This window comes from Clinocottus analis, unplaced genomic scaffold (assembly GCF_023055335.1).
Source record: "Clinocottus analis isolate CAN_PGR_092001 unplaced genomic scaffold, fCliAna1.0.p SCAF_20, whole genome shotgun sequence".
NCBI classification, from domain to species: Eukaryota; Metazoa; Chordata; class Actinopteri; order Perciformes; family Cottidae; genus Clinocottus; species Clinocottus analis.
In genome coordinates this window covers 1,365,208-1,390,741 of record NW_027175932.1, presented here as the reverse complement: position 1 = coordinate 1,390,741, position 25,534 = coordinate 1,365,208, and the positions used below count along the sequence as shown (strand labels likewise).

The following is a 25,534-nucleotide window of genomic DNA, read 5'->3' as shown; positions in this document are numbered from 1 at the left end:
GAGAAGGTATTACAGGTATATTTTTATATTTTATAATCCTTTAAAAAGATATTTAGTGCAAAACAGAATGATCAAAGCCACAAAAAGCTTTTTCTTTTGCCAAATATGTATTTTTTGCACTTTATTTTCATTCTTTTAACAAAGTGATTTCACATTTTATTTGTTTTTGTTGATGCAAACAGACAAAGTAGTAAAATAAACTCTTATTTTTGATGATTTTTATTTTAAAAAGTCCAGCGTTGATGGTGAACATGTGCTCTCTGCAGTGTCTCTCCTGCGTTCATCTCCATTTGCTTTTTTTATGTGTTTGTTCGATCAAAGTTCTGATGTTTAAAACATTTTTTTGACCCGAGAGACTTCATGGACATCACCGAGGAGACGAGCGGTCGCCTCCAGAGACGCTTCTCGTTTCTAGTTTCACTCGTCAGCGATGGAGACGGAGATGTCGTGTTGGAGGAAGTTTTACTGCAGATTCTTAATCAACAGATTTATTCATTTTAATTCATCCTTTAATTAGCCAAAAGGAGATTAAAACCTCTTTTTTAAGAAAGGCCCTGACCCAATAACAGACACAAACTAAGATAAGAACACAAAGGAACATAAAAACACAACAAAAATATTTAAAATATACATCAAAGAGACAAGTTGCATCAAGCAAAGAATTCAAAAAAAGTTCATTCAGGGCTCAACTGCTCATTAATTATCTTTAAAATAGTTTAAAAAATACAAATAAACATGCAGATCAGGAGATATTTTATCGTGAAATGACCTCAAACTATAAATGTTCCTTCAGCTTCCTCTCACGCGTCACTTCACCGCCCTCGTGCGCTGACGATTCCATTTGTACGATTCCCCCTGAACGCAGCACGAGGAGCCGGCGAGGCGGCGAGGCGGCCGGTCTTCTCAGCGGTGGTTTTTAAGATGTTAAAATGGCCGACATGTTTCCTTTTGATGCTCATTCAGGAATCTGCTTGAACAAGTCTGTTTTGTCTCCTTCCTCTCCTCCTCCTCTTCCTCCTCCTCCTTCTCCTCTTCCTCCTCCTCCTCCTCCTCTCCTCCCGGCCTCCACAGCCAGCTCCAACGCCAGCGCCATGAACTCTCTGACCTCTCTGGGAACCCTGCAGGGCCTGGCGGGAACCGTGGGCCTGAACAACATCAACGCACTAGCAGGTAGCGTGAACAGTGAGTATTCACTCTGCCACCACCATCACACCATCACCACCTCACCTGTCCTCTCCTCACCACCTCACCTGTCCTCTCTCTCCTCTCTCTCTTTTCTCTCCGTCTCTCTTCCTTCACTCGTTCATCTGCAGAAGATATTTCATCTCTCATCCGCTTCCTGTGTGTGTCCTGGGTTGTGCTTGCTCTAAGAGTGCTGCTGCTGCGTGTGTGTGTGTTGTGTAGTTGTTTCACATCCTGGTGTTTCTATTCTATTTCTACAGGGTTAAAACTTGGTAGTTTTGGGGGCAAATAAAGCACCAAAAACACTGTGTGATCATTTTAATGCTAAAATGTAAAGTTTCTGACTACTTTCCTGAACATTTATGTCAAAGCAATAACAAAAAAGTAAATTTTCATGCCCAATAAATATAAATCTGTCACTTTTTAAGCCGGAAATACAAATTGTGACTAATTCTGTGAAGAAAAAAATATGTAAAAATGCAATTTGCGCATTCTTGTGCTAAAATAAACTCAAATAAATTCAAAATAATAGTAGAAAATAGCAATGTTCATACCAAAACATTTACTAAATTAAATAAAGTCCATGCACACACAAAAAAAAAGCAAAATCTTGGTAATTCTTCTTTTGGATCCTCACACACTCACACTGAGCTCCTGCCAGAAACTACAAACATTTCACATTTTTCCTGCTTTCGTCAGGAAGAAAATGAAGAAGAAGACATTTGCAAATGCAGCAGCGGGTTTATTCGTAATGAGCCGCGATGAGCTGCAGGTCGGTCTGATCCGGACGCCGTGCACGCCGCACGCCGTGCACACGCACCGCACACGCCGACACGCCGCGTCCTGCCTTTGACCTCCGGGGAGACGGCGGCTGGATCTTCATCAGAGCTGTTATTATTACAGCAGAGATCCAGCGCCGCCGCCTCTCCCACCACATTATTCTCCTCTGACCTTTACCGGGCCTCGGCTGGAGTAGCTGTATCCGCTGTGTAAATCATCCCCACACACACACACACACACACACACACACAAACACACACACACACACACACACACACACACACACACACACACTCGATCGTCCTTTCAAACAAGAAAAGGTCTGCTTTCGTTTTTTTTTTTTGCATCCTGACCGATGCTTCCACCACGCACACACACGCACACACTCACACACACACACACACTTACACACACACGACCTCATCCATCCAAACCGCCCCTCATTTAAACACATCTAGGCCTTAATTGAATTGCAAAGGTCACCGGTACAATTATTCCTGAATAAATGAGTGACCTATAATCCGGAGCTTCCGCGGTGATAATTTATTTCTCTGTGTCTGACGGCGGCGGCGGCGGGAACGCCGAGCCGATGTCAGAACCCCCTCCGACAAGTTGCCCTCCGCCGTGATATTAAGCCGTTACAAGCAGCTAATGAGTGTTACTGCTGCGTCCCTACACTTTTCAAACCAGCCCCCTCCTCCCCCGTCCCCCAACAGGAGGACTATTCTAGCTAACGTATGAAATGAAGCAGGACTATTCTAGCTAACGTATGAAATGAAGCAGGACTATTCTAGCTAACGTCTGAAATGAAGCAGGACTATTCTAGCTAACGTGTGAAATGAAGCAGGACTATTCTAGCTAACGTGTGAAATGAAGCAGGACTATTCTAGCTAACGTATAAAATGAAGCAGGACTATTCTAGCTAACGTGTGAAATGAAGCAGGACTATTCTAGCTAACGTATAAAATAAAGCAGGACTGTTCTAGCTAACGTATAAAATGAAGCAGGACTATTCTAGCTAACGTGTGAAATGAAGCAGGACTATTCTAGCTAACGTATAAAATAAAGCAGGACTGTTCTAGCTAACGTATAAAATGAAGCAGGACTATTCTAGCTAACGTATAAAATGAAGTAGGACTATTCTAGCTAACGTGTGAAATGAAGCAGGAGTATTCTAGCTCACGAATTAAATGAAGCAGGACTATTCTAGCTAACAGACAAAATGAAGCAGGACTATTCTAGCTAACGTATGAAATGAAGCAGGACTATTCTAGCTAACGTATGAAATGAAGCAGGACTATTCTAGCTAACGTATGAAATGAAGCAGGACTATTCTAGCTAACGTATGAAATGAAGCAGGACTATTCTAGCTAACGTGTGAAATGAAGCAGGACTATTCTAGCTCACGAATTAAATGAAGCAGGACTATTCTAGCTAACGTATGAAATGAAGCAGGACTATTCTAGCTCACGAATTAAATGAAGCAGGACTATTCTAGCTAACGTATGAAATGAAGCAGGACTATTCTAGCTAACGTATAAAATAAAGCAGGACTATTCTAGCTAACGTATAAAATGAAGCAGGACTATTCTAGCTCACGAATTAAATGAAGCAGGACTATTCTAGCTAACGTATGAAATGAAGCAGGACTATTCTAGCTAACGTGTGAAATAAAGCAGGAGGACTATTCAAGCTAACGTATGAAATGATCTTTCATAACCGTTCGGCAGTTATCGTCACTGTTAGCGATGCATTTTGACGACTGTAGATGAATAAAAATGTAGCTTAATGTAGCTAAATGTAGCTAAATGTACCCTAAATGTAGCTTATTTGTGTAACATCGTAGCAGTTCTTGTGAATGTGTGTTTAAAGTGTTACTTTGTGTCCTGTTTTAGCGTGTGTCTGTGTGTTTGTGTGTGTGTGTGTGTGTGTGTGTGTGTGTGTGTGTGTGTGCGTGTGTGTGGTGAACACACAACCTCCAGCGCTAACGAGTAAGTGCAACTCTTCTTTCTTCATTGTTGGGTTTTGTGTAAAGTTGCTCAAATGCTCTCAGGTATGGCGGCTCTCAACGGAGGCCTGGGCGGCGCCGGGCTCACCAACGGCACGGCGGGCACCATGGACGCGCTGACGCAGGCCTACTCAGGGATCCAGCAGTACGCCGCCGCCGCGCTGCCCACCCTCTACAGCCAGTCCCTGCTGCAGCAGCAAGGGGCCGCCGGCAGCCAGAAGGAGGGTCAGTGTCCGTTCACGCTGTAATGTCTATACATTTTATTGAACATTTTGAAAAGGTTTGTGGACATTCAGGAGATTTATGTATTGTTGATTTTATTCCTTTGTTTTTAAATATTCAAAATGCAGACAAAATTTTTCTTCCAAGTGTAGTGAGCTCTACATACATTTTTAAAATACTTTAAAACCCTTTTACCAAAGACCTACATTTGTTTATTATTGTTATATTATATAATTATTAATGGAACAAAGACTCCAACAGTAATAATATCACAATATACCAAATGTAGCCTAAATGTAGCAAAAATGTAGCTTAAATGTAGTTAATTGTAGCCTAAATGTAACCAATTAAATATAATTCTACAAAAAGTCTGCTTTGTAATTTTTCTCAATGTTTTTGTTATAAATATTATTTACATTTATAATCCGTTAAAGTGGATTTTTTTTGTATTTCCAGATACTTGAATGTGAATAACTTTCAGTGATATTTTTCCAAAAGAAAACTACAAAATGTAAAAGTTCTGATCAGTGAGCGTTAGTTAGGAATCATTCTGCTACATTTCTGTTTCTATATGAATATTTCTGTGATGATTTTAGAGCTAAATTATTTACATGGATGCAAAACATGTGCAACAAATCTCCAACAAAGACGCATTTAATAAAACAAAAAGAAGCTTTCTTCCTGCGACCGTCCAGGACTTCAAACCCGCTCGAGGAGACAAAGACGCGGCGGCTCCATCGGCTTCGGGCGGCAGTGAAGAGCACATTTAATGATTCTGAGAGATCTGACCTTCTGGGATTGGGATGTGGGCTAGAAAGAGGGAGGAGGGCGACCTTTGACCCCTCTTAAGAGAAACGACGCACATCTAAGAGAAAGAGCGAGAGGAAACTGAACCGCTTTCACCCGCCGAGAGCGAAAATATTATCATTATTTACCAAAAAAAAGAGGAAAAAGCATTCATTCACTTTGTTGAATGTTCAATATAATTGGAGAATTTTGTTTAAAAGCGTTCAAGGTCGCCGCTGTGCACACAACTCTGCTGCCGCGAATTTGTTTATTTTATTTAGCTTGAAATGAAAGAGCCGCCCGATGACCTCACCGCCCTCACTGCCCTCACAGGTCCCGAGGGTGCCAACCTGTTCATCTACCACCTGCCCCAGGAGTTCGGGGACCAGGACATCCTGCAGATGTTCATGCCTTTCGGAAACGTGGTCTCTGCCAAAGTCTTCATCGACAAACAGACGAACCTGAGCAAGTGCTTCGGTAAGTTCAGACGGCTCGTCTCACGGCTCCAATGACCAACAACGAGCTCGAGAGGCGTTGAGCCGCAATCATAGACGCCGTTAATGTAAGACACCCTGAAATTTCTCCTTTTTTTACCCTGAAATTACTCTTTTTTTACACTGTAATTACAATTTTTACCCTAAAATTACGAGTTTTTTACATTGTAATCACAATTTTTACCCTAAAATTACTAGTTTTTTTTAAACTGTAATTACTATTTTTGTCCTAAAATTCCTTTTTTTTAACCCTGAAATTACTCCATCTTTACCCTTGAATGACCCATTTTTTTACCCTAAAATTACTTGTTTTCCACCCTAAAATTACAGTTTTTTTACCCTGAAATTACTCTTTTTTTTTTTTTTAACCCTAAAATGACTTATTTTCTAACCTAAAATTACTCCTTTTTTACCCTTAAATTACTACTTTTTGCACCTGTTATGAGAAACTCCTACTTATACATATTATTAAAAGCTTTAAATCGAGAGTATCCGTCCTCATCTGCGTTCCTCCGTGCAGCTGAACAGACATAAATCACTCTCGGCTCCAGGAGGCAGCAGACGGCGGTGATACTTGTCAGAGAAGGAAAAAAAAGGAGAAGTCTGGTCGGGATGCGAGACAAGCGAGACGAGCAGTTTACTGTCAGCTTTAGAGGTTGCAGATATTAGGAGAGGAAGTGAAGTGTGCACAGAGATGACTTTGTGAAAGACAGCAAGAAAAAATAAATACAAAATAAAACACAACGTAACTTCCCCGTCTGCTGCAAAAACCTTCATTTTGACATTTTGACCAACGTTTGGAGCATTTTCTGCATTTTTTCGACTGTGTTTTCGTCGTCTTTGAGACTCATGGCGCTCCACATTGGAAGTGCCACTTCACTCCCCGCTATTTGCTTCACTATTATGTGCATTGCTCCTTTACGCCGCTTTATTATTCCATTATTCCGTTGCTGCAACGAGTCCTTCGGGAGTCGTTGCATTTTAATATTTCCTTACCGTGTACCAGGGGTGCGTTTTCATTTCGATGTAAAGCAGACGAATCAGATATCCGGAGACACTCGTAGCTGGTTATTACACATTGATTTTTAAAATGAGTGTGGAGTTGCTGTAAATAAACAAGACATCAGGCAGAAGCGTGTCTGCTGCAAAGAGGGGAAGACATGAAAACACTTACAGCATGTCAGACAGGAAACTATGACTATTACAGGAAATGTGTTCAACAACAAGCCAACCGGCGAGACAGAGGCGACCAATCATCTCAGCCGTTTATTATGCCACGATAGCACCTGTTTCCTGCTAGCATATGTTCTCTTTTACCTTATTTACCTCATTGGTATTGGTGGACACAGGCTAGCTTGCTACATGTTAGCAACTTTTACAATTGTTCGGCAATCATCGTCCCTGTTTGTGCTGCTTTTTGACGACTGTAGATGAATGAAAATGTAGCTAAATGTAGCCTGAATGTAGCTAAATTGAGCTAAGTGTAGCCAAAATGTAGCTAAATGTAGCTTATTCATGTTGCGTAACGTTGTAGAGGTTCACTCACAAGAGAAACCAGATACAAACGCCACTGACAGTTATCGTCACTGTTAGCGCTGCATTTTGACAACTGTAGATGAATAAAAATGTAGCTAAATGTAGCTTATTCGTATTTTTGTAACATTGTAGCAGTTCCCTCGCGAGTGAAACCAGATAGAAACAGCACGTAGCTACTTTTCATCGAGTTGAATCATTGTAACGTTGCTAATTTTGACTTTTTATGAACATATAATTGCAAACGATGGCAGCGTTGTAGCCATTTGGTTGACACTTAACTAGCTCTTTTAGCCCAACGGATCCACAGCGCTCAACATAACTAGCGACAAATGTAGCGAGCGAGGCTGCAAACGTTCTATTGATGCAGAATATTTAACGCTTTCCTGTTGCAAGTTGGAAACTTGACCAGTATGCTCGATTGTCACGTTTGTGTTGTTTTAAACTCTTCCTCCCCCGCAGGCTTCGTCAGCTACGACAATCCCGTGTCGGCACAGGCAGCCATCCAGGCCATGAACGGCTTCCAGATCGGCATGAAGCGGCTGAAGGTGCAGCTGAAGCGCTCCAAGAACGACAGCAAACCGTACTGATCTTAGCACTAGCGTCTCTCTGCTCCCATGTTAGCACTGCTAGGGTAAGTCCCCCCGCCAAGAGGTGGAACCCAAAACAACAACAACAACACAAAAACTAACCGAGCCACGACCTCTCGACACAGAGACTGTGGGGGAGGGGGGAGAGGGGGAGGGAGGGGGAGACGACCTACAACCACCTGAGGGAGACACACACGCCTTGTTTTTTTGTTCATTTTTCTTGCTTTTTTTTTGGAAGATTTTTATGTTAGCTTTCAAGTATTATTATTTATTACAATTATTATTTTCTTTTTTTTACACACATGAACGCTTCCATTACCGCCATTACTTTGTGCAATTTTTTTTTTTTTTTATTTAACTTTTTTTTTTCTTTTTTTTTTACAATGGAACAAAGTAGCTATCTTGGGGTAGCTTTATATATAAATATAAAAAAATGTTTTTCTTAATTTCTCAGAGATTATTTATACATTTTTGAGGACTAGTTACAGCCACAAAGACAAAGGAGCCATGATGATTCAAACCTATTATTTTCTCTCTCTCTCTCTCGCTGTGAACCCCGAGGCCTCACGGCGAAGGGTTCGCTATTTTATTTTATTTTTTGACACGCACGCCAATATGCACATTCGACCTTTGACCTCCGCGGTCTTGGTTGCAGGCCGCCGCTGCTTCTCCGAGAACGACAACAAACAAAAAAAGAAAACTCTACGCCGGCTGGCGACCCGGGAGCTGCAAAAACAACAAAACATGAGTGGCCTCTTTACATTATAGTCAGTGCAGTTACACTCCACCGCCACAGGGCGGAGAACAACAAACTAAACACACACCTCCACCTGCGTCTTATTATTTATGTGAAAATACAAAAAAAAACTACAGTTTTTTATTTCTTAAAAGGTGAAAAAAACTCAAATTCGTCGCTACATTTCTGGGTCAGATCACATTGGTCTTTGTTGTGAAAGGGATATTACCGCATTTACAAAATAACATCCAGAATTTTGATGAAGGCTATAATGATAATTCTACTAATGAGAAAGAAGAGTTTATGGGTTCGAGGTGGTCACTGAAAATACTTGATGTTTGTTGAAAGATTTAAAAAAAGAAGAAGAGAGAATAAGTCAAAGTACAGAAAGCCACAGGCCTGTAAATTTTATTTGTAAAAAAAGCAGTTCTATTTTTATACGACATTTTTACTGCCTCAGATGAAGAAAAAAAAAGGATTTTATTTATTGCCTATCGTTAAGTTATTGGACTCCTATAAAATATACAGCATCGTTAAAAAGTAGACCCTCGTGGAGAAGTCTCGTGGAACCGGGTTCTTCGGTGTTTTTTGTGTTTTTTTCAGTGCAGAAACCACAATCACGACACGCCGCCATCCGAGCCGCACCCCCGCTCTTCCTCCTCCTCGTCCTCCTCCTCCTCTAGTATTATTTATTCACCCACTCTGTGCTGTTCATCCATTCATCTCTCGCGTTTTTGCTCATTTTTAATCTTTTTTGTTTCGCGTATTTTTGTTTGTTCGTAGCCCCTCCCCCTTCTCTTCCCCCCTCCCCCAAAAAATATGACTATTTTCTCCCAAATGACGACATCCATCTGGGATTTGATGGATAAAGCTTTGGGTGCTCTTTGTTTGTGTGTGTGTGTGTGTGTGTGTGTGTGTGTTTGTATGAAGAAATGTGTGTGTGTTGTTGCCTGTTAGTATTGACCTATAACATGATATCATTTAAAGAAAAAGTACAAATCGAAGCTTAAAAAATGTGCCAATGAAATCAGTGAGTGGTGTTGCTGTTCTGCCGGTTTGCATTGTTGTTGTTGTTGTCGTTTGTTTGCCGTCGTTTGTTGTTGTTGTTGCTGTTGTTTCTCCTGTTTTTTTCTTTAGAAAAACAAAATGCTGTAGTGGTGTGGTGCTCCTGCTCTCTGTGTGTAACTCTCTCCTCTCCCGTTTTTTCTTTCCCCCTTTTAGAACAACCCATCTCCATGCCTGTTAGCTCATCGTTTGCCTAGCATGTCTCCGTGGCGTCCCCAAAAAAAACAAACAAAACAAACTTTTAGAACAAAAAAACAAAAATCACCACCAAAAAAAAAAAAAACACAAAAAAAAGTGTCATCGTCCTCTTCGTCCTCCTCGTCCTCCCCGTCATTGTTTTTTCTGATGTCTTTTCCGAGCTCACCTGATCATTACCTGGTTCTCCTCCTCCTCTGCCGCCTACTGAACCTTTTGAACTTTGAACTTTTTGGAGTTTTTTATGATTTATTTTGTTGTTTATTGTTGTTGTTGTTTTGTTTTTTTGCATGTGACCTCATTTAGATTCTGTTTTGTTTTTTGTTTTTTTCCGGGAGGGTTTTCAGGGAGGGAGGCGACAACAAGGGAGGCGGGTGAGAAAAGTGAATCAATGTGAAAAAGATATAAAGCTGCATTCGTATGAAAAACTAAAAAAGACTGAGATTTTTATGGAAAAACACAACAACCTGTGGCAAAGTGATTTCCATTCACTATGTTTTCCTGCAATTTTCTTTTTTGTTTCTTCTTCTTTGTCAGTTTTTTTCTTCTTTTCTTCTTCATTTAAAGTAAACTTGAAAGTTCACTACAGGAACCGGCGGCCATCTTGCTTCTGGCGCCGCCGGCGGGAAAAAAAAAAAGCGAGCGCTGGGGCCCAGAAGCGGTGCGCGCCGGTTCCTCTGAAAAAATAAGACTACTTCCAAACAGTTTTGAAAATCGAAACTGTCTGATCAATATTAGACTCTTCTCAGAGCTCTCCAATGGTTTTTACATTTTTCAGGCAGTGTAAAGTTTTTTGATAAGGCCATTTTAAGTGGCTCTGTTTCTCATTCAAAGTCTATATATAGAACCACTTTTTTCTAGAGTAGTTTAAAGGTAAAAATAAAAAAAAGACATTCGCCCTGTTTGGGGCGGGAGAAATGCTACCTACTTGTGTCACCTTTTGCTGAACTGACTCACAGATAGACAATCCGTGGTTTAAATGCACATGATGAAATGACCTATATTTTCTACTGTTTAAATGTATAGAGGAAAAAAAAAATACTAAGATACGTGTGAACCTGCGTTAACGTCGGTGCTTCTTGTGAGTTTAGTTGTGGTTTCATCACAAGTCTAACGGTCTTAAATGTCTCATGTTTTTCAAGAGAAGACAAAAAAATCAGTTTACTTGAACAATAGACAAAGCCTTTCATATTACTATAATAGTTACTTTGTTGTTTCTTTTTATTTGTTGTTGTTTCTTCTTTCTTTTTTTTCAAGGAGTCCCTATTTGCTAAATTTCTTGTTGGTTAATTAGCTATATAAAATTCCTAAAAAATATATATAAATATAAATATATCTATATATATATATATAATGTCAGCTTGTGAAGCATCAATGTCATTATTATTTTATTTCTCTCGTGGGAAACAAATATTTAGGTGTGTTTTGTTGTTCGGCAAAAATGTCTTATAAAGAAAAAAAGACAAGATCAGTGGAGTTTAGTGCCAAATTCTGAAGGTACTTTCCTGCCTAGCGTCAGTGTACTTCTTGTGGAATTATTTGATAACATGGGTATTTTATTATAAGTGTTTTGTATGGATCCCTCATATTTAAGAAAAAAAATATAGATTTAAAAAAGAGTTTGTTAACTTGCTATTCTGTGGTCTTGTTGCCTGAAAATGTCATGTTTGCTTTTTTTTCTTTGTAAAGATGTAAAAAAAAAAAAAAGAAAACGGTAAAAAAAAAAGGTGCCCATGTGTCATATATATATATATATATCTATATACACGCACACACGGACACACACACACACATTCTCGTGCAGACCTCACAGTTTTACTTTCTTGTTGTGCATGACAGCCCCTCTGAGTGTGAACGCCTCCACAGCGCCCTCTACTGCCCCGCCAGCGTGCGCGCACACACACTTTAAAAAGATAAACGGGACTCACGCACTGATATTTTTAGCCATTTGTACAGCTGTTTAATTCATCGAAGCCTTACCACGAACCTTTGCACTCCTGCTCTCTCTCTCTCTCTCGCACAGACATCGGGCTTCAGTGTGCGTCGTCTTTTGATTGTCTTCTCGCTCGAGTCATACGCGAAAAAAAAAAAAGCCTTATTTCTCGAAATCCTCTTTTTGTCCGCCGTTTGTCGGATGCGCTGGCGACTTCTCGCGTCGTAGCCAGCGCCTCGTTTCTGTCTCGGGCGGCGAGGTTTATCACTTTTGTGTACGTCACGCTCGGCTTTTTCATGACGTTAAGCACAGAACCGCAACCGAGCCTCGACCTCCTGGGGGGGAGAAAGAAAAGCACACGCCGCCGCCGCCGGAGCTCGTTTCCACTCGTTTCTTAATTTCTCAACTCGTTCTTTAACGTCTTTTTTTTCTTCTTCGTGGGTTTTATGGGCCAAAATCATGTTTAGATGCCAAAAAAAATGTGTTAGTGACATTTCTCGTAGTCGAACCGTTTACATGGCACAGTGTTGTCAAAAGTCCCCGTTACCCACCACCCCTCCCTGAAAGCCTAGTTTACGGTCTGCAAAAAAAAAAAAAAAAAATTACAAAAAAAACAACAACCAAAAGGCAGCATTATTTTCTACAGAAGCTCACCAGTCGCCTTAACCAGGGAGCGTCGTACCAGTATTATGAAGAGAAGATGTTGTGAGTCAGTGAGTCCGGGTTCACCTTTGTGTGGTTAACCTCCCACGTGTCAAAGTCTGGGGGGGAGGTACAGTTACCCGCCATTTTCTTTACGGGTTTTGTTGTTGTCGTTTAGAAGCGTGGCGCCCTGTTCTCCGTCTGGTTGTTGTCTCCGAGGCAAATCGGAAATTTCAATTTAAAAGCGCCTGTTTGGGGAAAAGGGGGGGGGGGGGGGTGTCATGTCCGCTGAAAAAACAACAACAAGATGGAGGCAACGCGGCTTTCATTTTTCTCCCCACGCCCCAAAAAATACAGAACTCTACATGATCTCATGGAGACAGGCGAGCAGACTTTTTATTTTTAATTAATCAATTTAGTTGATTTTTTTTTAACCTAAATGCAGTACACAACATAAGCAGTGCCACAAAAACAGCCATAACTACCTGTATGAAAGCAGCGTCAGCGGACCAGACGTTGACGTCGATGAAAGTTGCATCACATCGTCACGTCGCACAACTTTTTTAATCCGTTTTTTTAGCTCGTGCGGAGGCTTCGTAATCTGTGCTTGTTTATTCAAAAAGCGTTTCATGTCCCCACCAAAAGAAAACACAACAACAACAAAAAACACGTTGACAAATGTCACACCGCCCGACGTGAAGCGGCTCGTCTTCGTCTTCAATGTTCGGGAAGCACAAGTGGGGCGTAGAAACGGGGTTTCCCGTGGGGTGTAAAAACAGGGTTTTATGTGGGGCGTAGAAACTGGGTTTCACGTGGGGCGTAGATACAAGGTTTTTCGTAGGATGTAGGAACTGGGTTTTCCGTGGGACGTAGAAACGGGGTCTCCTATGGGCCGTAGAATCATGGATTTCCGTGAGACGTAGAAACGGGGTTTCCTATGGGATGAAGGAACAGGGTTTTCCGTGGGACGTAGAAACGGGGTTTCCCATGGGTTGTAGAAACGGGGTTTCCCATGGGTTGTAGAAACGGGGTTTCCCATGGGTTGTAGAAACGGGGTTTCCCGTGGAGCGTCTTTGCCTCGGAGGGGCTGTCATGGCCGATGCTCGTTGTGATCTCTCTATCTTTGTCACTTGTTCACTTCTCTGTTCTCCTTCTTTCTTAATTATCTTTAAGTGCTATTTATCAAAACAATGAAATCTGAAGAAAAAAAAACTTGTCATTTCTTTGCATTATGGCTTATGTCGAAGTTTTTTGAGGGAAAAAAATGTTTTGTGTGTTTTCTCTCTTTCCGTGCCGTTAAAAAAAAAGAAAAAAAAGAGCTTGTTGTTTGTAGAAATTATCCAAATTATTTGTTGTTTTTTTTGTTTCTTTTAATCCTCAAGATACAAAACAAGTAGTCAAAGTTATTGTCCTGAGAAGCCAAAGTCGATGCATTTCAGTGGATCCTGTGAGCGTGATGTTTGTTTGTTTGACAACACTTGGAAATCTGTCACTGGATGGGATTTAAAAAGTACAACAACGACAAAAATGCAGGCTTTTCCTATTTCTACAACTGATTGTACTTATGCATTTTGTACCAGTGGAATTTTTTATACTGGAGATTAAAGGATACAACAACAAAAAAACAAAAAAAAATGGTAGAAAAAGCTGTCTGACCCGACCGGTCCCCGAGTGTGATTCCTCGCTGGCATCCAGAACGTTGGCTTTTGATAATAAGATTTTCTAGAAGATCTTTGGCTTTTTATTTCTTTCTCTTCTTTTTCCTCACGTGAGTGTCGTTCTTTCTTTCTGCCTTCCTTCCTTCTTTTTTTTCTTCGTTCTTTCGTTCTTTTTTTCCCCACGAAAAAAAAACAGAGGGTAGGTGAGCGTCAGATCTTTACTTTTTTTTAAATTTATTTTATTTTGCTTTTTTTTAAAAATAGTTCTAGCAAGTTTGTCTATACAAAAAGCGGTAAGTTTCATTTTTGACTTCTGTATTGTGCCGTCTACACGATAAGACAATTATAGAAAAAGAAGGAATAGAAATATTTAGTCACCTTCAGTGGATTAATGTATTAGTTTAATAAAGAGATCAACTAATTAGAAATCTTTTGCTTTTAGCTGTTTAGATTTTTCCGGTTTCTCTGTCCTTCTCTGTGAACTAACTGTGTAGCTGAAGCAGTCAGAATTATTTTTGTAAACGTATGTTCTTGTGTGATGCAGTTTTTTGCTTCTGTCTCCTATATTAAACCATTTTTCCTAATACTCGTCTCTCTCTGTGTTGTTATGTTCCAGTCTGACGTCGTACTGTTTTCACAACCTCTTCCTCTCTTCCTTCTTTCTCTCATGAGTCTCTCACCTGTTCACGTTTTTTTGTTGTGTTTTCTTTTGACCACATAGTGAAGTTGGCTCCGCCCCCCCAGCGGACAACTCACTATGTTCTCACTCCAGCACAGTAAAATAAGTGTTTCTGTATTTTACTGTGCAGCCCAAGTCGCCGCCCAATAGTCCAGAAAACGAGTCGTCGCCCCCCAAAAAAAGTCACAGGAGCCAGAGCTTGAAGCCATTTTGGGAAATATGCTGCGTCCAAAATATGAGCACATTAGGATCCATAGTCCAGAACATTACTGTGAAATATCAGCAGCCTGAAGGCCTTTACACACAAAGAAGAAGAAAAACAAACTTTTTGGAAGACATCACAGGATATGTATGAGGATAAGTTGACCCTCCACAATAAAAGCCCTCACGGTTATCCAGAGGGAGATAAATAAAATAGCTTCCAGTAGCTCTACACCTCACCCCGTGTGTGTAAAGGCTTGCTGTGTATCCACGCATGAAGTAGCAAAAAGATTTGTGATTAGCAAAAATTTCGGGACGTATTTAACCGACCCAAAATGCATTGCGGCTCGTCAGATCGTCCAATGGCGGACTGAAAGGCCGACGTTTAAAATGACAACAGTTGGATCAGAAAATTAACAAATCATATATATATATATATATATATATATATATATATATATATATATATATATATATATATATATATATATATTCCTGTTTTTAGTGCCCGCCCCCTTAGAGTGTTTCCTGATCAGTGATTGGCCCGTGCGGTCCCGCCCCCTCCTCTCCTGTGCTGTCGCTGTGCTGTACGTCCACTTTGTGTCCGATCCCGTATGTCTCACCGTCTAAACTGCATCCAAGAGAAAGAGGGAGAGAGGGAGGAAAGAGAAGTCAAAGGTCAAAGGTGTTACAGAAACTGAGGGGTTGTTTAGAAGATCTGTCTGTTTTCTTTGTTTTTTTGGGAAGAACAAACAAACACACACACTGAGCGAGGGTCTAATGACGAACCCTGCAGCGCTCTAAATATTTTATCTTTACGACTCCACACTACAAATATCCACATCAGAGCGTCTTCTCTCCTTTTCATCGCCGCCGCGTCCCGTTATTAAATATTGATCGCGGGGTTTCGGGAGCGAGGCGCACAATAAGCTGCCCTCCTCCCGCCGGTGGATCCGACCCCGTGGAAGGATAATGATACGGCCGACGTGCGGCGGCTAATTGTAAAAGGGAACGTGTGAGGCTACACGTGTTGATGCTCACACACACACACACACACACACACACACACACACACGCACACACACAGATCTGAGGGGTTGTACTGAGGACGAGGTGAGCGTCTGAAGATGGCCGCCGCGTCAGGACCGGAGATGAGGGCCGACGCCGTCAGACGGCACTCTGCTCAAGCAGATACCGGCGAGCGAGGACGCGCTGAAGGTCGAGGGCGTCGCCGACAGCGGCGCTCGCTTTCCTTTCAGTCTGACCAGAAGGATTCAAGGACGCAGAGTTTATCTCTTTCATTCCTTCTCAGTGGAGTCAGAAAGAAAAGACCTTTTGGAATCAGCGTCTATCGGCGAACACGAAACCATTTCATTCACATGTACACAAACACACACACACACACAAAGAGAGAAACGACAGAAAGACAGAACGAAGGTTTAGGAAGCAAATGCAAACGCATAATATTAGTAAATGTGTGACCTTGACGGCGCAACAAGGTTGTTCCTTTGCTGCTTTTTCCGGGTTAGTTTAGAGCTGAAAACCTCCGTGAAGCATCGCCGCATGAATAACGCATGAATACGTCCCACAATCAGACTATTTATAGGGAGTATTGACGGCTGGATCAATAGACAACACACACACACACACACAGACACACACACACAGGCTGCAGGTGAAAATAAGAGGAGTCACGCTCAATGAAACATCAGAGGAACGGCCGTGTTGTGAAACAGATGAGGCTGTTACGAGAGGTAGAGAAGAAGGACGAGCCTCTGGGGGGTTGACAACACACACACACACACACACACACACACACACATTGTCAATGTACAATCCGTCACAACAGTGGAAGCTTCCTTCCCTGAAGGATGAACTTGGTGCGATGCTCCGGAAGTGTTGAGAGGATGAACCTCTCCTCAGAGAGGGGTCAAAGGTCAAGGGGGAGTTCTTCAGTTTCAGAGCTGTATTTTTCTTTTCATCGAGGGCCACAAACACAACCGAGGACACGCAAGACGTGTGTGTGTGTGTGTGTGTGTGTGTGTGTGTGTTTTCTCCACTTTGGATTCTACTTGTCGCACAAGGACGCAGCTCATTCAACGCAGAGGACGAGAGCGGCGGCGGCGGCCAGATGACGAGAATAATGCGGTTCACGCGAATAAAAGTAATAAAATTCCATTAAATCTCACGCTAAAGTCGTAAGGGGGCCCCTCAGGGACATTTTTGAAGGCTTTCGTCGTTCCCCGTCCAACAGACATCAATGATTCAAGAGGTCGAGGGTCGTTTATCGTCACTACGCGACACAGAGCATTGGTTAGCATCGTAGTGGACGGCAGGCAACCTGGGAAAGTCGTGGAATTTAAATAAAATGGTTCTTTCCAGGCCGGGAAAAAGTCCTTGAATAAATCCCCAAAATGTGGTAAAAGTCGTGTAAATGTGTAAATTTGGTTAATAGTTATAAAAATTTGATTAAAAGTTATGAAAATTTGGTTAAAAGTCATTCAAATTTGGTTAAATGTTGTGTACATTTTGTTACAGTGTAGATTTCACACGAAAGTGGTTACATTGTTGCATTTGTTGACTTTTTAAACACAATAACAGACGCTTTCTGTCGACCGGGTTTCTGTTGCAGCAACAAACAGTCACATGGTCGTCAGGCTGCGTTTAAGTGTCGCTGAAGAACTCGTTGACTGAAACATCCTGAGTGTGTTTACATGGAAAAGAGCATGAAACACGTGAATGTTGACGCTTCATTGTGTCAGTGGAGTGTTTTTAAAAAGCGACAAGTGTGAGGCAACAGTTAATGAGAGGACTTGTGTGAAAGTAGCTTACACACACACACACTCACACACAAGGTGTTTTTGCTAAATATTACATTTATATTTAATAGCAGGATTTTATGCATAAAGAGCAAAACATTTTTTTATGTTCAAAATTCAATTTAAATGTTTTATTCAGAATTGTTTACATCTTAAAAATGTTTTCATTTAAATTGCATCAAAAATTGCCTCTTTAATTCATATTATTACATTATTTTAACCCTCGCAGACGTTTCTATTCATCGTTATGAAAGCAAATGTGTTTCATATTTTAAATGACATATAATCTGCACCGTTTTAAAACAACAATGTTTGAGGCTTGAAGCGACGTGAGTCCAACGTGAGTCCTGCTGCACGCTCTTCGTGTCCTTCACGTTTCTCACACTTTCCTCTGAAGAGATGAAATGACTCGTTCCTCTCTGTTGGACCAAATATTCACAGAGTTGTTCTGATGTAACGCTTCAGCTGGATGGAGGTACAAGTACACGGGAGAGAACCGAGGAACACGAGGAACACTGAAACACTGACACACGGAGACTGGAGGACTCGTGGTGACGGTGTGATGCTGCCCCCTGGTGGTGACGAGGGAACGGTGAAAGAAATAAGAAGAATTTAATTCAACACAACGAACCCTGATGATGACATGATGACAGGTGAAGGAGTGTGTGTGTGAGTTTGAGTGAGTGTGTGTGTGTGTGTTTGTGTGTGTGAGAGAGAGAGAAAGTGTGTGTATGTTTAAGTGAGTGGGTGAAAAGTGTGTGAGAAAGTGTGTGTCTGTGTGTGTGTGTGTGTGTGTGTGTGAGAGAGAGAGAGAGAGAGATAGAGAGAGAGAGAGAGAGTGAGAGAGAGAGAGTGAGAGAGAGAGAGAGAGAGAGAGAGAGAGAGAGTGTGTGTTTTAAAGCCCGCTCTCTCTCCTTCATTAGTCTGTTGTTCCACTTGAACGTCTTCTCGATGTGTTGTAATACTCACTTTGGCCACAAGAGGCTTCTGGATGTTTACGATAAAACTTTAAGAATTCACGTCTTTTAAAACCACGACAGGTGGAGAAAAAAAATCACCTTTTTTTCCACCTGTTGAGTCATAAACACAGAAGAGAAAATGTAAATCTGTACTTAAACTCTTCATCCAGACAGACGTGTCGTTATAAAACCTCAACCTCCACCGATATAGAAACACTTCACGCTGACCAGCGTTTGTCGAGCGCCGCATGCCGCATGCCGCATGCCGCATGCCGCTCAGTTGTTGTTTTCTCCACCTCCACGCAGGTGACGTCAGCCAGAACGCTGCATGAAACCCTCTCGGCGTTGTTTACGCGCCTCGTCCTCCACCAAGTGCCCTTAGTCACGGCTCGCTAGGAACACACACTTCCTCCTCGTGGCCTTCCTCCTTGTGTGTTTTCTCTAAATGTCACCGCCGCGCTCGCAGGTGGAACCGATGTAGAATTTGCTGTTCGACGCCGCAATCACCGCCTTAATAGAGCGTGAAATCAACACTCGCGGCGGGGCGGCGGCGGCGTTCCCCTTAACCTGGTCACGTGACGTTATTAGGGCGACGAAATGGGCCGGAACGCGGCGATCTAACACGGTAAGAGGTCCGCTGGCGCCTGATTGGCTGGTTGTATAGAATTCTATGCTTCATGTGTTAAAGCTGCATTCTCTCTCCTGACCACCAGGGGCCGACTCCTCCGGTTGTATAGAAGTCTATGCTTCATGTGTTAAAGCTGCATTCTCTCTCCTGACCACCAGGGGGCGACTCCTCTGGTTGTATAGAAGTCTATGCTTCATGTGTTAAAGCTGCATTCTCTCTCCTGACCACCAAGGGGCGACTCCTCCGGTTGTATAGAAGTCTATGCTTCATGTGTTGAAGCTGCATTCTCTCTAGTGTCGTGATCAGAAGATGTTATTAAAAGTCTTTTTTACACTTTTCCTTGTCATTTATTTACTTTTCATGTCCAATTTGGAAAAAAAAAATCTGACTCTTTGAAGGACTTCCAGAATAAAGTTTTATATCTTTAAAAACACCTGCAGGTTGTTTAATGAATCTCTTTTAATCTGAAAAACTGCATTTTACACATTTTAAACTTTCTGCCTCAGCTGGATGTAACGCTCACTCCGGCCTGTAGAGGTCAGTGTGAACCTAAAGAACCATGTTCATGTTCACACTACTGCAAATATATATACATATACATATATATATATATATATATATATATATATATATATATATATATATATATATATATATATATATATATAAATATTGTATATATACATATATATTTTAAAATAGTGTGTGTATATATATATATATATATATATATATATATATATATATATATATATATATATATATATATATATATATTAAAATATTGTATATAAATGTATAAAGTACTACTGTTGCATACGAACATGCATATTAGCATGTTTATAAATAAATATAAATATATATAAACATGCTAGTATACAAAAGTAGTACTTTATTTGTATTTGTATACTCGTATATCAAGAGATATTGTTCGCTTTAAGCCGGTTATCATGATATAAATTACTTTGTTTTTATGTATTGTTGTTATTATTACTGCTCAAAACAAACACGGACAGTAAAAGACCAAAATAATAACGAATAAAAAATAAATTAACAACAGTGTTGTGAGGAATGTCGCAGGCTGGGCTGCACCATCATCATCTTCATCATCATCTTCATCATCATCCACCCGGTGAGGTCAGATCAGCCCGGCGGGCGGCGCAGAGAGCTACCTGGCTTCCTCACACACACACTCTCTCACACACACTCTCTCACACACACACACACACACACACACACACACAGAGGGAGGGAGAGGGAGGGAGGGAGAGAGAGGGAGTTTGAGAAGTGCTCTGGACTTCCTGGTACGGGACCATGGACGCTTCGTGCTCCACTTTACCCGGATAACTACCTGCAGCGATGTGATCGAGCCGAAGGGACCGCGTCGAGAGCAAAGGTGAGCGAGCCTCACCCCCCACCTCTTTACCCCCTACCCCCCTCACCACGGAGGTGCCCACCCCATCCCTCACGGTCCGGTTTGCGGGGGAACTTGTCGACGCATCCGTCAGTGGACGCGTTTACTGCATGACGGGACATCGCCGCCGTTTAACGGAAGCTTTTTTTTTTCTCAAAGTGAAGCGGAACATGGCGCCCGGTTTCCTCTCGAGGGGCCGGACGGGACTTCGGTTTTTTATTTTAATCGTTTAAAAAAATATATGATTCGTGTTATTTCGCCTTGGCGACGAGAGGATAGGCGGTGTTTTTATTATTGTAAACTTTGTGCTTATTTGTATTCACCGAGGCCTACCTAGCCAAACCCACCGGCGTAAAGATGGCGGCGCGCAACCCGACAGCTTCCGGTATCGTCCGACAAAATAAGAGTCGTGTTTACGAGCGAACTAGTACAGCATCTATATTCAGGTTAAAGGTGAATATAGTGTACAATTGCGGGTGTGAATCAGATAATATACTTGTATATTGTATAGCAAATATACCTCAATTCATCACCCCAAACATATACATTGTTTATGGCTTTTACTTTCGTTTTCTGCCCTCTTCATTATTGTCATTAATATTGGTAGCTGAACCAGTATTATTGGCAACAAAAGTTAGTATTCTTAAAGGTGTATCATGGTAAAAGATGTTCAGATCAAAGTAGAGGGAAGTGAAGACATAAATTATCTTCAAACAACATAATTTAAAAAAGAACGTAATTCAAACCACCCTCTTTATACATTTTATCATAATATTTTGATAGAAAGGTTAACACTGAGGCCTTAATGTATACAGTAAAACTCTTAATTTTATTTTTTATAATTGCATTTGCCTGTATGAATGTCTTAAGTATCGACCCAGTCTTTTATTCCGAATATCAAGTCGCTTTAGTTCCGGTTGTGTTTTGCCTGAACGTTTAAAACTTGATATGGCCGAAACCCCCGAGGAAGCCTCCTGCAGCGGCGTCAATGCGGCTCGAGCACCAATCACGGCCTCCCATTGGCTGCAGCCGCGAGCTCCGAGGCTCCCGATTGGCTGCGACCGCCTGTCACTCACTTTGATGAGATCCGGGAGCCGTTGCGGCTGCGTTTGTGGCGTTACAATGAATCGAGGGGCTCGAGTTTGTTGATATTGTTGAACACGAAAAATACGTGGACGTGCACGAGATCGCGTGCACGCGCGTTGTTTACGTGTTTGTGTTTAGGAAAGTTGAGCACTGTGCGTTGTTCCCTTCCTCGCGGGAGAGTTACCTTTTCGAGAGCTTCTAGTGCGTGAAGTTGCACGAGAGCTAAAAGAAAGCCGGATGTAAAGCAAACCCATTTCAAAATAAAAGCGTCGAGAAAGAAGTTGCAGGCGTAAAAGTGACGTGTAAAAAGCCATAGAATGAATATAACCACCAGATTATCTCATCAGTGTATCAAAGTGAACAAATACATGTAAATAAGTGTACAAAATACTTTGTAAACATTGCTACAACAGCATGTAGTATATATCTACACAATAAAGCTGTATTGCCTTGTTAGAGTGTCTTGATGTTTGAAAACTGTGTCTCAACATCTCTAAATAACTAATCCACCAACTCACTTGTTTTGAATAACAACATCCGGTCAGTGTAGCTTCATTAATGGGAGGATTTGGCTCCCTATGGAACATATTGATTTTATTTTGAAAATTGTGTCAGGAAGTCATCTTTTTGGAATATTGCGGACTTGACAGTGGTGTGTCTTTCAATCCTTCCTGTCCCGCTTCAGGATAATGCGGCTTAACCCAGTCAGGGGCTTTGCAGTTTGAAAACACAGGACGTGTGTAGTACTATGCAGTATTTAGTGTGCAGTATGCAGTACTTAGTATGCACCTCTGGCTGAAATGTAGTTTTAAAGAGCCTACACCTTGTGTTGTGTAGTCCGCCTGCAGGATCAGAGTGTTGTATTACATGGAGGATGGTATTTCACCACAAGTATTAAGAAAAACAACCACAAAAACAGTTTTATCAGGAAAAATCTGAATGAAAAAATTTATATGTGTGTATTTAATCTCTGAGTGGAGGATAGTTTCTGGTGTTGGCGTGCCGGGATGTGTCAGGGTCTGACTATTCGCTTCATCAGCATTTATTTGGAGCCACTGTGTCTCTTTTCTGGTATCAGCCCAACATTCCTGTCAAAGACGAATCCCGTCACACTACTACTACTACTACTACTACTACTACTACTACTACTACTACTACTACTACTACCAGCAAAGTAATACTATGAACTGCATGTATGAGCCTTCAACACAACCACTAACCTCAGTGTTTCTCTGTTAGCTTCCACGACAGCTAAATGATCTACATTTTAACTAAACTAAGACTTTGACCTACATTCACACTCAGAATAGCACCGCTCATTACTTCAGTGTGTTTTGGGGACGCAAAATGTTGGAAAACGTCAAAAAATGTGTATTTTTTGGGGTCCTGAGACGAGCTTCCTCGTGCAGCTTTCTTTGTTGAGGGTTAAAGATCCGACTCGACTTCACGCCGCGACACCTTTTGTCAACGCTTGACCTTTTATTTCTTCACTCGACCTCCTGCTGGAGCTCTTTAAAGACCCGAAGGATGTGAGAGGCTAACAATTATATATATATATATATATATATATATATATATATATATATATATATATATATATATATATAATTGTCTTTTTCCTTACCGTCAGTCACAGGATGTTGCTTAAACATACGTGTGTGTGTCTACATCCTGTAATTAGTCTCACAGAGGTGTTATAGAGACAAATGTTCACACTCGACCGGCGGTAAAAAGCACATTTTGGGGCATTTTTGCTCAATAAAAACATTTATTTTGCACCAGTTGTGACACTTTAGCTCAGTATAATTAGTGAGTATAACAGTAGTGTGTGTGTGTTGATAAGGTGTGCACGCTGGCATCCGGCAGCGTGCTGCAGAAACAGCTTCAATATGATCATCAAAACCAGAGAAAACCAAATGTCTGAGGCGTCGTGTCGGAGGGAAATGGAGAAAGCCAGCGAGGTCGCCGGAGGTCAAGGACCACAAATTAGTTCATCTCCTTCTTCTGTTCCCTCCCTGTCTCTGATACAGAGCCTGTCCAGGGAGGAGTGTGTGTGTGTGTGTGTGTGTGTGTGTGTGTGTGTGTGTGTGGTGTTGAAAAAGGGCAGTGTCTTTGCGAGGCTGGTGGCTCCCCTCAAACTCTGAAGCAGGTTTTGTGAGGCTGAACGTCTGTAGCGTAGCAACAGAGACTCTCTGCTTCATACAGTCAGCTTTTATCTGTTGTTGTTGTTGTTGTTGCTTTGTTCATGACTTAAGTGTGTGTCCTTGACGCCGCCGGCCCTGAAAGAGACGGGAAATGTTTGACTGCGTGTCTGAAGCTGGACGAGTCGGTTCAAAGTTAAACGTTTACTAATTTACACCTGACCAGTTTAATCTGGACAGAAACACATGAAGCATAGACTTCTATACAACCAGAGGACTCGCCCCCTGGATGTATAGAAGCATTTTTTATGAGTTTTTTAGGCTATACAACCAGATGTAACAAAAGTCTCAAATGTTTCTTTTTGTGAAACCTGCAGCGTCAGATAAAGTCTTTCAAGCAAAGTGCAGCAGAATTTGACTCCCTGAAGGCAGGCAGGCCACCCATAGACCACACACACACACACACACACACACACACACACACACACACACACACACACACACACACACACACACACACACACACACACACACATTCCCTCACTGCCGTCTCCAGCCTTGGCACAGAGCTGTTGGTCTTTATTGGCCACTGATCCCTGCAGGCTCAGTCCACCGCTCTCTCTTTTAATGCCTGACTTCAGAGCAGCAACACACACACACACACACACACCAGATGCTGTGTGTGTGTGTGTGTGTGTGTGTGTGTGTGAACTGCACTGCCTGCTGACCCTGCATCAGACGTGAGTAACCTCACGATGTCGTCGGGTTTCAATTTGGACTCTTTTAAGTTGAACCAGTCTGAAGTTTACACGGTTTCTCTTTAACACGCGTGACCACTGCTGGGTTTACGACACAGAACAAAAGTGTGTGTGTGTGTGTGTGTGTGTGTGTGTTTTACATTGACGCTGACAATAACGAGTATTTTAGGACCGGGTGTTTCATCGAATGATATTTTGATTTCAGGATTTGACTTCTAACGACTGTGAAAACGAGATAAGACGTTATTTCCCCTCCCGTCATTTAGCATCGTGCTATGAATCAAGCGCACCCTCGTCTGTTATGACTTGAGTGTGTTGAATGTGGTTCACGCTCTGGTGGTTCCAGATGTTTGATGAGTAACGTGAAACAGCGGGAAGCAGCAGGTGGAGAAGAGCTGCAGCTCTTCTTGACTCCGTCTCAGACCGGTGGACAGATGGAGGATCTAATCCCGGCTCACCGCCTCGCGGCCAGAAGGTTTTACACATCGAGCAGCGAAGTACGATGACGCTGGCCTCCACCACGGAGCTACGAGCTACGAGCTACGAGCTACAGGATGAGAGCTACGAGCTACGAGCTACAAGCGACCCCTCTGGTTGTATAGAAGTCTACGATTCATGTGTTTCGCTCGCAGCCCTGAAGGATGTTGGTTCTACCAACATCTGCAGAAGTCGTGCTAATGGCAACCCCCCGTCCCACACACACACACACACACACACACACACACACACACACACACACACACTTCCTGCCCCCCCCCCCCCCCCCCTCTCTCTGCTCATCCCCGCATCTGCAGAGCGATCAAATTACCCATTATTACTGCACAGTGTCATCAGATTACTGTTATTTTAGTACACACACACACACACACACACACACACACACACACACAAAGCTGCTCATCCTCCCGCCCTGTGGCCTGCCATTTCCCTCCCAGTGTGGATGTTAATGAGCTGGCACACAACCTTTAATCAGCTGTGTGTGTGTGTGTGTGTGTGTGTGTGTGTGTGTGTGTGTCTGTCACACA

At 42.0% G+C, this 25,534-nt stretch overlaps 2 protein-coding genes across 12 annotated transcripts in view; both read left to right on the top strand.

Moving 5' to 3' along the window:
* The window catches only part of celf2 (cugbp, Elav-like family member 2), a 103,065-nt gene extending 89,703 nt beyond the window's left edge, over positions 1 to 13,362 (top strand). For 4 of the 11 annotated variants that reach the window (XM_068586052.1, XM_068586048.1, XM_068586053.1 and 1 more), the window contains 4 exons: positions 1,072 to 1,182; positions 4,016 to 4,195; positions 5,312 to 5,455; positions 7,468 to 13,362. In XM_068586052.1, coding sequence (XP_068442153.1) covers positions 1,072 to 1,182; positions 4,016 to 4,195; positions 5,312 to 5,455; positions 7,468 to 7,595 — 563 coding nt within the window. In that variant the 3' untranslated portion in view covers positions 7,596 to 13,362. Of the gene's footprint in view, positions 1 to 1,071; positions 1,183 to 3,997; positions 4,196 to 5,311; positions 5,456 to 7,467 lie in introns of all 11 variants that reach the window. The other 7 variants (XM_068586051.1, XM_068586046.1, XM_068586050.1 and 4 more) reach the window with 3 other exon arrangements.
* A 6,979-nt stretch (positions 13,363 to 20,341) lies between these two features.
* The window catches only part of usp6nl (USP6 N-terminal like), a 37,941-nt gene continuing 32,748 nt past the window's right edge, over positions 20,342 to 25,534 (top strand). Inside the window, exon 1 of the mRNA XM_068586471.1 lies at positions 20,342 to 20,506. The gene's annotated coding sequence lies outside the window, so the exon portion shown is untranslated. The remainder of the gene's footprint in view (positions 20,507 to 25,534) is intronic.